The sequence below is a fragment of the Gadus chalcogrammus genome, chromosome 8, assembly GCF_026213295.1.
Source record: "Gadus chalcogrammus isolate NIFS_2021 chromosome 8, NIFS_Gcha_1.0, whole genome shotgun sequence".
Lineage (NCBI taxonomy): Eukaryota > Metazoa > Chordata > Actinopteri > Gadiformes > Gadidae > Gadus > Gadus chalcogrammus.
In genome coordinates this window covers 16,525,856-16,538,355 of record NC_079419.1, presented here as the reverse complement: position 1 = coordinate 16,538,355, position 12,500 = coordinate 16,525,856, and the positions used below count along the sequence as shown (strand labels likewise).

At 44.0% G+C, this 12,500-nt stretch overlaps 1 protein-coding gene across 1 annotated transcript in view; it reads right to left on the bottom strand.

The window, feature by feature from the left end:
• acsl3b (acyl-CoA synthetase long chain family member 3b) overlaps positions 1-4,085 on the bottom strand; it is a 9,975-nt gene extending 5,890 nt beyond the window's left edge. Inside the window, exons 1-5 of the mRNA XM_056597543.1 lie at positions 3,672-4,085; positions 1,975-2,152; positions 1,503-1,612; positions 857-995; positions 68-218 (exon numbers count right to left, since the gene is read on the bottom strand). Coding sequence (XP_056453518.1) covers positions 68-218; positions 857-995; positions 1,503-1,612; positions 1,975-2,152; positions 3,672-4,022 — 929 coding nt within the window. The 5' untranslated portion in view covers positions 4,023-4,085. The remainder of the gene's footprint in view (positions 1-67; positions 219-856; positions 996-1,502; positions 1,613-1,974; positions 2,153-3,671) is intronic.
• Positions 4,086-12,500: the final 8,415 nt, after the last annotated feature.

Sequence of the window (12,500 nt, the reverse complement as noted above, 5' to 3'; positions counted from 1 at the left end):
GAGTGAGAGAGAGACTCTAGAGAGACGGAGAGAGTGAGAGATGATGAATCAGAAAGGCGTGGCGTACTCGAGGTTGGGGATGCGCTCGGCCATGCCGGTGATGCTGGCGATGATGTTGCTATGGGAGATCATCACGCCCTTAGGGATGCCTGTGGAGCCGCTGGTGTACATGACGACAGCGATGTCCGACGGCGCTGGCTGCCTGCGTGTCGCGGCCACTGAGCAGGACGGGAGAAAAAAAACAAAGGCGTTGATGAAAGTCAAAGTAGCACATCAGCAGGAACCGCTGCCTGATTGGTCGATAATAGCCATAACACAGAATCACCCAGGGCTCTCTTTCAAGACGAAAGAGTGGTGCCAATCGAGACGTCTTCTGAGTCATGGGTTGAAAGTTTTAAGTCTAGACGACAACATTTGCAACAACCGTTTTCCATAAAGTTGCCAGTCTGCCATATCTTTCCTCCAAGACGATTTGAAAGACAACAATATGTTCTTTGCTGCTCGCCCACACTAAACACCCTTTCCTGTGATCGAACATAAAAACACCAGTTGGAGTCTACAGCTTCAGAATGGTTGGTTGGTTGCTGTCTGTTCAAGATCATCATGCTTCAAGCACTGCATGAACCGTTTTGCATACTGGTTTTTTTCCTGGCTTTACATATACAAATATGCATACACAGTCACATGTCTGTTGCTCCGCACACAGTGTCAGACGAGCAACATGCTTGAGTTTGTATTCCTGAGGAGAGAGAATGTGGCAGCCCCGATGGAGAGTCTGGCCCCAGGCGGCCTGTGCTGAGATCTCAGTGGGAAATGGGTTTGACTGTCTTGACAGCAGCCTAGGGGGGAAACTCACTGTTGCTGGGCTTGGACCCCATCTCCTGCACTGCGTCCATGCTGAGCACCACGATGCCCCTGGGCATGTCGGGCCAGCTGGCCGGCTTCCGGTCCACCAAGATGATGTGCTGCAGCCTGGGCACCTCGTACAGGATGGCCTGGGGGTGGGGTTGGAGGTGGTGGTGGGGATGGTGGTGGAGGAGGAGGGGTTGATGGCGATAAATAGAAGCGAGAGATAGAGGGAGGGATGGATGGAGGAGCAAGAAGTCAAGTTAAGTGTTATCAGTCACAGTTACAGTCACAGTTACAGGGCTTCACAGGGCCACATTTGACGATACACCCCCCCCCCCTCTCTAAGAAGGAATGGAGCCAGAGGCCAAAACCGGGAGAAGGAACGCAGAACAGGGATTCCGTGATGGACAAGTGAAGCAGGGTAGTAACAGATCAATAAGTATCAAATCAATCAATCATACACAGAAATACTGTGTAATACTATGTATCCTCTTGCCAAAGACAAGTGTGCATAACAAACCGCACACAAGAGCAAACATACCCAGGAGAACATTTGTATTTGACTGACTGTTTGTCTAGGGAAGGGGCGGTTGTCTTGTCACAACATGACCGTAATGCCAGACAGGGGGCCCCGGGGAGGTGTGACTGGCTACCTTGAGGCGGCTCTGCAGCAGCTCTCTGCTGGTGATGATGTGGGTGACCTCCGTCTCGTTCAGCCCGTGGGCAATGGCGTTGGGTCCCAGGGTGGAGTACAGAGTGACGACTGGCACCGACACACAGACACACACAAATATTCATCATCTATTGTCATTTAGCAGACTTTATTGAACCATTTGGCAGATTTTATAAAAAAATTATGGACAGTTAATCATGCAATAAATAAGCAGGTTGGGGTTGCGCATCTTGCTCGAGGATTCCTAAAGGTAGACACTAGTGAATATTGGGATTGAAACCCAGACCCTTTCGGCTGGGAGTCAAACACCCCAACCACTTGTTGATTACATGCACGAAGCCTCTTGTAAGCCCAAATGATTGTGTTATATGCTTGTTCACCCATTTGGGTAGCACACACAAAACAAGACGAATAAACCAACTGAGGGTGCTGTCCCGGCAGGGTTGACTCACGTGGGAAGTTGTACATGAAGCAGGCCTGCGCCGCCACCATCCACTCCTCTCTGGTCTCGCAGAAGATGGCGATGTTGCACTGGGGCTTCTGGCCTAGAGCCGCCAGGCCACAGCCAAAGCTCTTGGCTGCCTGGTAGACCTCCTGGTAGGACAGCCAGTTGTAGTCTCCCAGGATCACCTACGCACAGCCCCGGCGGAGACACGGTTTAATGCTTGAAGACAGCCATTGGTATGGAGCCAAATAGCTACAGCACAAAACAATTAGCGATGGCAATTCAGCAATAGAATGATTCTGCAACAGCAAAAAATTCAGTAACAGACGAGTAGCAAATTCAGCAAAGGAAAAACAGCACTGTCAGTTTAATACAACGATTATCAGAAAACACAGTGATGTCACTTGTATATGCCATTTGGTGAACACGTGACTCATATGCACAGCATCTGAAAACACTGAGGGCCTACATTCTTCACATGAGTGCTCCCAGTGGGAATGAAACCTCTAACCCTTAGGCATTAGTGTTAAAGCCTCGCCCCATCAGTAGGCTACGGTGAAAACCTAAACTTTCAAACTAGCTCATTCCAAGATTTAGAATGCGATCAGTTGAAGACAAAAGAATAAAAGCTGAACGGTCTGGCTTCAGACCTCTGGTGGGCAACCAGCGGTGTCGCACATAGGAGAGGAAGTGACGAGTCTACTCTCCTCAAATCGTCCACCATCTATGTGGAAGACATCTACCATCCCAGTGCTCCACTGCCCTCTAGAGAGCTGCTGCGGACCTGCAGCGGACGGCTAGCAGGGACCTCGTCACCCCGAGAGCGAGGGGTGCCAGTGGACCAGCGTTTCACGGCTCCTCCACCTACGGGCCCTATGCTAACGCTAGCGCCGCTAGCAGGCTGCACCGAAAGCCTCACACACACAATACATCTCCCTAAGCTTCCTAGATAGTGTAGAAACTAGGATATTGTGCAGTGACCAGGGTTTTTGAGTCCAAGCTGAAGGGTACTGGGTTCGATATCTAATGTTCACGGTCTACACCCTACATTGAAGGAATTCTTACATTGAGCATTATGTCTAAAAGCTAGCCGGCCTTAAGGACCTGTATCTGGAGTCGCTTTGGAGAAAGGCATCGTCTAGCATTTGACTGAATAGAAGTCAAGAATTGTGATTTGTGTTAATAAATGCACAATGTCGAGAAATATGTACTTACCTAATTATCTACAGGCCGTTCAATCTGCTTATTTTTAGGATTGCCAATTTGTTTGGCTAATCCTGGACTCAATTATAATGGATGATTACAAATAAAAAATCGTAACTAGAATCTGTCTGTTTATTTATGGTTTCTGGTGTCATGTAATGACAGTACGTTGTCTTATAGTTAAATGTATCAAAGTTACAAACTTGGTCGTATTTTTGATTGCAAACTTGCTAGCCAGAATCTTAGATTAGATAATGGCCATCTCTAATAACTCCACTTGCGAGAATGAAAACGTCAATCAGGACTTTGTCTAAAACGTATTTTGAACGTTTGATTATTTTAGTTCAGTCTATGAAATCCTAATGATTTCATAGACTGAAGTCCTGATAATGACAATCAATCGATAGAAAATCGATTCATTTTGAAAATCGATTAAAATCGACAGCACCCAGCCCCTTGAAAGGGCTTGGTGCTGTCACATCCCCCTGAACCCCTCCTCACCTTCTTGAACACCTTCCCGTTGGGCTGCAGCTCGTCCTCCTCGCTCAGCAGCTGCCGCGTGCCCAGGCAGTGCCGGGCCGGGAAGCGCATGGCCGCGTGCTCAAACACCTTGTCCAGGGTGTCCAGCCCGGGGTACAGCGCGGCCGCCAGCCCCTGCTGGCTGTTGATGGCCCTGTAGGGCCCCGCCGTGTGGCCCGTGATGGAGCGGGCCTTCTGCCGGCGCGCCCGCTCCAGGCTGGTGCTCGTGCCCGACAGGAAGTACCAGGGCAGGAAGGTGATGACGGAGTACACCCACACCACCGATCGGAACACCTGCAGCAGCAGGGGGTTCATGTCCTCCTTCAGCTTCATAGCCAGGGATCCCCTCGCAACACCCAGGTACTGATGTCGTGATGGAGGGCAGGAGGGTGGAGACGGTCAGAGAGGGGTGGGGGTGGGGGGGAGGGGAGGGGGGGCGCAGGGGACTCCTCTCCTGCTTCTAGGCGAGGGTGAACAGCAAGTTGGGGGCGGCTGGTTGAATGTTGAGGGCCCGGGCAGGGGTTGAGACGGTGGTCTTTTGGGTGGGGTAGAGTAGTAGACCTGCAAGATAAGAGGCACAACAATCCCTTGTTAAGAAGGAGGTTGATAGGCAAGCCGGAAGTATCAGAGTGACAGCCACAAATAGGAACCATTTAACAGAAGTTAATCCATTCTAATTCTATTCTTTTTTTTCTGTACCCTATGCCAACAATTAAGCCAGGCAACCAAAAACAAAGTTAACAGTATTTGGCTGGGGGATATAGGCCTATTAACAGTCAACTTAATTATCATAATAATAAGTTTAAGACTAAATGAATCTGTATCCCCTGTATGCTTATACAATTTTAATAAATGAAATGCAAAATTCCACTGAAATATCAAAAGGTATAAGTAAGTATAAGATCAAAACTATATTTATCTTGCTCTCTCAAACATCTGATTCGGATCATTTTATCTACTAAGGCCCATCACAATATGCATATTCCCAGAAATACCAGAAATCTCTACAATACCACTCACAGCCCACAAGCGACGATATTGACTTATAATGACTCCGATACTGGGCAGGAACAATCCTGGCCTTCTCTATACATCCCCATTTGACGCCACAGGTTAGATATTGTTAGGTGCGGTTTTAATAAAGCTTGTACCAGAGATAAGTATGCTTCAGCTGTCCATAGTGAGACCTGAGTCATGTCCCATTAGAACATTCTGCTTTACCGATAACATTGACTCAACATTGACTCTTTATTCATATCCGCCCATTAACCAGATCTAACCCACGGGGGAAGTGGAGCGAATGACACATTCCCCAGGATGATAAAGGGAACTCTTGAGGACAGGGTGTGGTTCACACCCAAGGCAAGCTAAAGGTGAACAGGGAATGTTACACCGACCTCTGAGCTGGAAGGACCCTTCTGGCCCGGGGCCCAAAAACTTTGCAATCCCTGAGCACGGGGGGCTTCAGTCTGCACATGGCTTTAGTGGCGTTAGACTGACTGTGTAGAATTTCATGTGAAATACGATACAATATATTTGTAAGGGCCAGCGAAAAACTTGTTCTATTCAATGTGTGTGGGTGCATGAGTGTAATGTATGCATGCTCTTGAAATATAAGTAAAGTAAATCAGCAGTGAAGGTGGCATCATCATCTGCAACAATATAAATGTAAATATGGTTATGAAGCTGACATAATATATTTTCTGGCTTGACAAGAATCAGAACAGCATCGGGTATCAAAACGTTATGTGACTAATGTTTGGGTAAAGTAGGCCTAAGCCAGGAATGCAACTTTCCAGGACACAATAAACAATACAGTAATACAATAATTAATCCTAGAGATGTAATCCTAGAAACTAAACACAGTGCACTGCCAGCACGACATAAGAGTGTGTGTCTAATCACATCACATCAGTTTCATCAGAAAAAAAACACAGCTATTTTTTAAGCTGCTACTTAATTGTGATGCTGGTGCAATGTGGGTTGTGCATGGTCCAAATACACAATATACTTAACTAAACTAATCGCCGAATGCATGACTCAGGTTTTCAAGGTTTTCAAGTTAAGTGTGGACATTTTTGTTTAAAAATTATTGATAATAGTAACATCAAAGGGCTATAAAATGCATTTGTTGCACTGATAAAACGTGAAGAAAATGTAAAACAGTAAATCAGTGAGCATGACTCACTGGTTGAAACTGTGGTTTCATCCAGAGATTACCCTCTTTGCCGATACACAGCGAGGAAGCAGCATATGTGCTGCATATGACCTATGCACATACAGTGAACACACTGGAGGCTCTGTTCATACATACATTATCTCATATTATGAGCCACATATTGACTCAGGCCCTTATTCTGTGCAAATGTAATTCTATAACAAATATTTATCTATAAATACAATAAAGTAATAAAAACGTTGCACACAAAAAGTGACGCTGAATATTTCAATATTCAAGAAGGGTGGGAAATATAAAAAACTTGATCATAAGCCAACTGCCAAATCTTGAAAAACAGGACCAGTTACTAACGATGAACTCTTTGAGAGACTGGTTAATCGACATATTCCTTGAATGAGAAAACATACGATACTTCACATGGTCATCTGTGTGTGTGTCTGCGTGTGAGTGTGCGTCTGTGCATCTGTGTCTGTGTGAGTGTGTGTAAACAACCAACAACAAATGAGTAAGGACCAATATTTAAAACCGGACAAACACATTAGGGTTTGCAAATGACATTATAAACGCCTCCAATGCAAGCCCTGCATTCAGAAACACACACATTTTTGCACACAATGTACACAACGTGTGCATATCGTGTTTATTCATATTGTTCATCGTCGTAGCACCACGATTCAATACACGCCACAATACACTGACCATTGACGTGCTATTGGTGTGTAAGTGGTAAAGCCCTTTCTTCTTTCTACTAAATGTCCTTTTTTTCCGAAATCAGCATCACTGGGTGGTTGACATGCTAACCTAGAACTCGCCCAACCAAACCCTCTCTCACCGTTTATAAAGTACCAGCAAGACCAAGGGTTAGGACACAACAAACGCAGCTCATGTCTTTGGCAAGGGATGCTATGGAAGGTAGCATATTTATATTAATAATCCACAACAGACTGGGGCTAAATAGGTCAGCAGATCCCAGTTGATGATGAAGATAGCTAAGGCTATGCTCGCCGACGAGCCACAAACCACATATCCAGCTCACAGCTGCAGTTGCAGAGCCGCTGTTTGAATTGGTGTTTTGTTACATAGATTTCCTTCCTATACAATCAATGATACATGTGTTATTATGCCCGCACAACATAAGTGTCCAACGTGATGCGATCCCTTTTTAATACGAACATAAATTGCGCATCCTCACCTTTTATACGCGTCTGGTTGCGGGGTCGCTCAATGAACGGGACGGTTTTAGGAGGCCGAATCAAGACCTGAGAACACTTATTGATTAATTATTCACGCTAGCTTCTTCGTGGCTAAACCCCGCATGTGTTGGGCTGTAAAAAATATGAAAATATCCGAATAGTAAATCAGTGTGCCAGCAGAAGCATCATCGCCGGGCCCGTGGAGTCACCCGGAAATGACGTCAGGCCGTCAGGACACTTCTCCGCCTGCCATTGGACGGATCGAAGTGGCGCGTGCTTGTGACTGCGCTGATGTCAGCGAGGTAACTATCGGTCACATTCTTGGGTCCGACCCTAGGCGCTGGTTAGTCCGTTGAGCTCCACATTTATCTGGTTGGACTCATGGTGGAGGTTTGTTTATGAATTTGGCTCGACGGGTGCCGAATTAAAAAGCGAAAGTGTGCTGAAGGTGAAAAGTGAAAGTATCCATGGCTCGCCAATTCATTCTAGGCTACCGACCCGTGTTTTTTAACGAAACCTCGTCTTCATGGTACCGATATACTCCACACCACACAGATCACACAACTGGCTTCTTTCATAGATACATATAGTATAGCCTACGTGTAATGTTATACGACTCCGAAGTGTCACCCTTTGCTTTCTTACTATCTTGATGTTATGTACGTAAACGTTTAATGTCCATGATCAATGGATTGAATGGAGGAGATAGGGGTTGAATAGTTGCACCGATGGCGAGTCATCGCCCCCGTACGGTCATGGTGGATATGTTCGCCTTACCAGGGAGTTTGATTTCAGCCTGGAGATAAGCAAATATACTAATAGCTGATGGCTAATTATTTGAGAGCATAAAATACTGCCCATGCAATGCAGTGGAGACAGGAACCCGACTTATGACGGTCTTCACTTGCACATGCATCAGCACTCTTTCCGTTAATTGCTATTTAGTTATTTAGCCTACCACATGTTTTCTACCATTAAACAATATTGTCCAGCACACAGACGGAAGTATGCAGTTAAAGAATGAACAGATGCTCCAGTCTCAGATAAAAAGCCTACAATTATTTAATGCTTATATGTTTTCACTGAAGAGCCCAACTTTCCTCACAGCTTATTTATGATTCTCCCGCATCAATCAAACGTTTTGTGAAATTGCACACAAATTGTATTTGTATAGGATTCCAACAGTTGACCACTAGGGGGTGCAATTGTATTGTGAAGGAAGTGTTTATTTGAAACCAGCTTTAGAATCTAGTTTTGGGTTTGCTTCATAAAGATTAAATGTTAGACAAACAATAAGGACATTGATTTATAATAAATATAATACAATCAAATAACATTGGAATTAAAATAAGTTAATATTAGAGGGAGATTTTGAAGTCAAGTGATTCAAGCAGAATCGCAAACAAATCAGAACAAGCAGACAAATTAAAGCAATAACAAAAAACAAACAGAACACAGAGAAGCAAACCCAATCTAACTATAGATACATGTCAATGATTTAGAATATAAAGTTTAACCCTGCTAGAAGAAGTATAAATTTACATTGTGATACATTTTGGAGTATTTTAGTGTTTCTTTGCTCTTATTCAACATTATTGAAGTTTATTCATAATTTTGACTTTACTATAATTTGTCCCACATATATGAAATCTGCAGGCAGGCACCCGATGACAGTAATGGCTGACATGAACAATCAAAGCTCAGGTGAACCCAATTAACTAATTAATTACGGTGTAAAGAGTGGTGTCTAATACAAATCAATACAGAGAATAACATGTGTCATGCAGCAACAAATATATGTTATTGTACTTATACAATTAAGTCAAACATTTAGGCAGGTTGTACAAATGTTACCTTAAAAATGTTGACGACCAGTAGGAGCAGCCTTAGAAGAACAGAGCGTTCTCATAGTGCCGTGCGGTCTGTTATAGCTCGGTAACGTGGTACGGGTCGAGTCATTCACTGGTGATAATTAGATTAATTTCTAAATATACTGGTGTCCTGAATCTCATGGAAGGCAAGTGAAGAGAGAGCAGGATGGATGTTGAGGGTCATAAGCCTCACTGCAACATTTTGCACAAAATAAGGGCATTTCAACCTGAAATATTTATGATATGTATTTAGGAGTAGGCTACCTAATTACAATTGTCCAACCTGGATGAAATTAAATTGATGTAAAAAAATCTGTTATTTGCAATACAGTTATGGTACTGTAAAATAAAAGTTTGCTATCAAAATTTGACCAATAGCTGAACCTATAAGCAAGGTCAAAACTTTAAATGACAGTCATTTCCGGCTGTAGGTCTTGAAACTAGGTTTTCTGGATTTCCCTCATTTATCTACAGGCATGTTCACTCAACCCACATTTCTCAGTTCTTGATTTAATCCAGAATTTCCTCTTGGCTACTCCCTGTACAAGTTGTTTTATGATATAAGACATTACCATAAATTGTGGAATTAAATGTGTAAAACTGAATCATGCGTCAACAGATGTTATTTCCACTAGACATGCTACCAATAATCATCGATAGATAACAAAGTATTCTCTCGAGGCATATCCTGTTTCCTCAAGTGACAGATTGTTTCTCCAAGTCCTTCACATTCACACCAATGGGTCATTTTAGCCGAGCGTTTAGTGATGACCCACTCCTCTCCCGTGTTACTGCACAAACAGAATTATTTGGAAACTGTTTATGTATTCTTTCTCACTTAACGTGAAGTAGTCTTAATGTTTATCTGTTGATCTGAAATGTATACACATTTTTTTGAGAATAGTTTGCAGCTGTCACTCGGTCACAGCATTTAAGCACAACTACAACAACACATCACGTCAACAACATAATAATCATAATAAGGGTGATTGTTATTCTTAGTGTTCCTCTCTGTAATCTCCTAATGCATGAAATATGGTCGATGTCAAATTATTGATAAACAAGATTAACATATTGCTGTGTTCTTCAGTCCTCATGTTGAATTAATTAAAAAGTAAACACGCCAGGTCGGTATTATGGATTATAAACACTTAAATTGTACTAGGCTACTTGAAATATCACATTGTAACATAATAATATAACCTGAAACAACCAACTTTGAACATCATTGTGCGCTGTATATGGCCTGTAAAGATATTTTGTAATTAATTTGTTTGACAATAATAATAGTTATTATTATGACAATAACATTATACCCCCAGGGATACTTCTGTGAAGATCGTGATTTTATGCCCATGTTATTGAGATTCGGTTGGCATACATGTCCATGTGCACATATGCAAATTAACATTTGGTAATTTTCATGGGATTTGTATGTAAATGTGATTGGCCGTTTTCAGCATGGACTGACTTATATACTGGAAGTCTGGGCTGAATTTATGAACTGCATCCTGGGTCAGGTTCAGACCGTGCTTACAGGAGAGTTCTTTATTAGGACATCTTTCAGCCCACTGGTTGAGTTGGTTTAGCACGTCGGTGGTTTAGTTAGATGTACTATAAAATGCTTTACGAGTAAAAAGTAATCCAATATCCTACAAAATGTCCTTTTATATAAAGCAATGCAATTCATTATTTAATTGTATTATTCAAACATTCTTATTATGTTGTAATCACAGAAATTGGCAGGTGGGCCAAAAGGCATGAATATCCTACGCTTTATGTATTTTATTATTTTAAGTTAGTGTGTACTTTCTACCTCAGGTGAATAGTGTGTAACTTCACAATATGTTTAAAGCACATCCCCTCCCGTCTAATGGGGGTGTATACCTGCAGGTTTCTGTTTCGGACACTGGCCCATCTGGAAGTCTGCCAACTGATTAGTCTATGCAGGGGACTGGGTTTGCTCCTAGAGTTGTATGTGTATGCCTGTGTGTCTGTGTGTGTACGCACACAGAAACACAAACGTGTTTCTGTGTGCGTTTTGCATCTGTGCATGTGTGTGTCTGTGTGAGCGTGTGTCTGTGTGGGTGAGTGTGCGTGTGAATGTAATTGCGTGCCTGCTTGCATGTGTAACTCCATAACTCCAAGGCTTTTTATTATATCGTATAATACCAATAAATAGGGTTAGAAACCCTTCAGAAACAAAAATATACATTTCAAGTAGGCCACAAAGTCCCAAGCACAGCTCCAACATACTAGGCGAAGTAAAGGACCATATTATTGCCTCCGACACATACATGAGCGAACTCGTGATCGCATGGCGTCCGTTGGTTTGACCCCGGGTGTGTTGATAACGACGATCCGCCCTGGGGCTATATGTTAGAGTTCATCTTGATGGGGAAACCAACTGTCAAGAGGGCAGATGTTACCAGCGGACTGAGAGAGAGTCTTTCATGCTCCGTACGAACTACGTGTGTCCAATGTGATAATGACACAAAGACACACTTTGCAAACACTCTAAGGGGTAACCTTAGAGGGCGACACCGGGAAGGTGCAGGGGAAGAGTTCGTGGCACTGGGGGCGCTCTGAGGCCGTCTGTCGCTGATGAAGGGGAGCCTGACCCCTTCTTCCTCTGGCTCGGGCTCTGAGCCTTTCCCCGGGGTTCCCCGACCAACACTTGACCGTCGTTATGGGGGCGGGGGGGGGACTTCCTGAGGGTGAAGAATGCGTGTTTGATGTAGACATCTCACTAAACGAAGGGGAGATCACACATAGTGTGAGGCTACAGAAGTCCTATTAAATGTTTCGGTGCTTTTTTTTTAAATCACTTGCTGATCTGAATCCATCATGTTTCAGAGAGATAGATTATATCTCCAGGGGAACAAAAGAAACAAGAATAAAACATACATGCTGTAGTATTTTATTTTTGTAAACAAACTTCCTATATATCTCCCTTATTTTAAACTGCTTGTTTACTGCTTTCCACTTCAACAATACAATAACATGCACGTAAGAAGTGATGTTGTGAATAAGTCACTATCTTTCCTTTGAATATTCGATGTGTTGACGTGGGCGAAGCACTGTTGATTCCATTTGTTTTCCGTATTGACGGCCGATGTCCAGCCAAACTTAAGATCAAGACAGGAAGGGCAGCTAGGGGGAGAGGAGAGGAGGTGGGGGGGGGGGGGGGGGGGGGGTTGGAGGGGGGTGGGGGTGATGGCAGGGGGCGTGAGGGGATTACTGAACAAAAGGATCCTTCTCCGTCATCAAAGGGAGATCCTCTCCCAACTCATCCTCTGCTCTCTCTCTCTGGCGGCAGGTTTTTATTTTTGGGGGGGGGGGGGGGGGGGGGTGAGGGAGTGGTGGCTGCAGGGACAGATAGAGGGATGGAGGGATGGACAGGGCAGGGGGTGTGGGGTTTTTAATGGTAGGGACGAGGGAGGAGTGCAGATTTCAAAGTAATCTTTAACTTTAAGCCCTGCAGTCTCTGTGGAAATGAAGCCCTCTGTCTGGGAGCCCAGTGCTGTCCGAGGCCCTCTCCGCCCCCCCCCCCCAGTGGAAGCCTGCC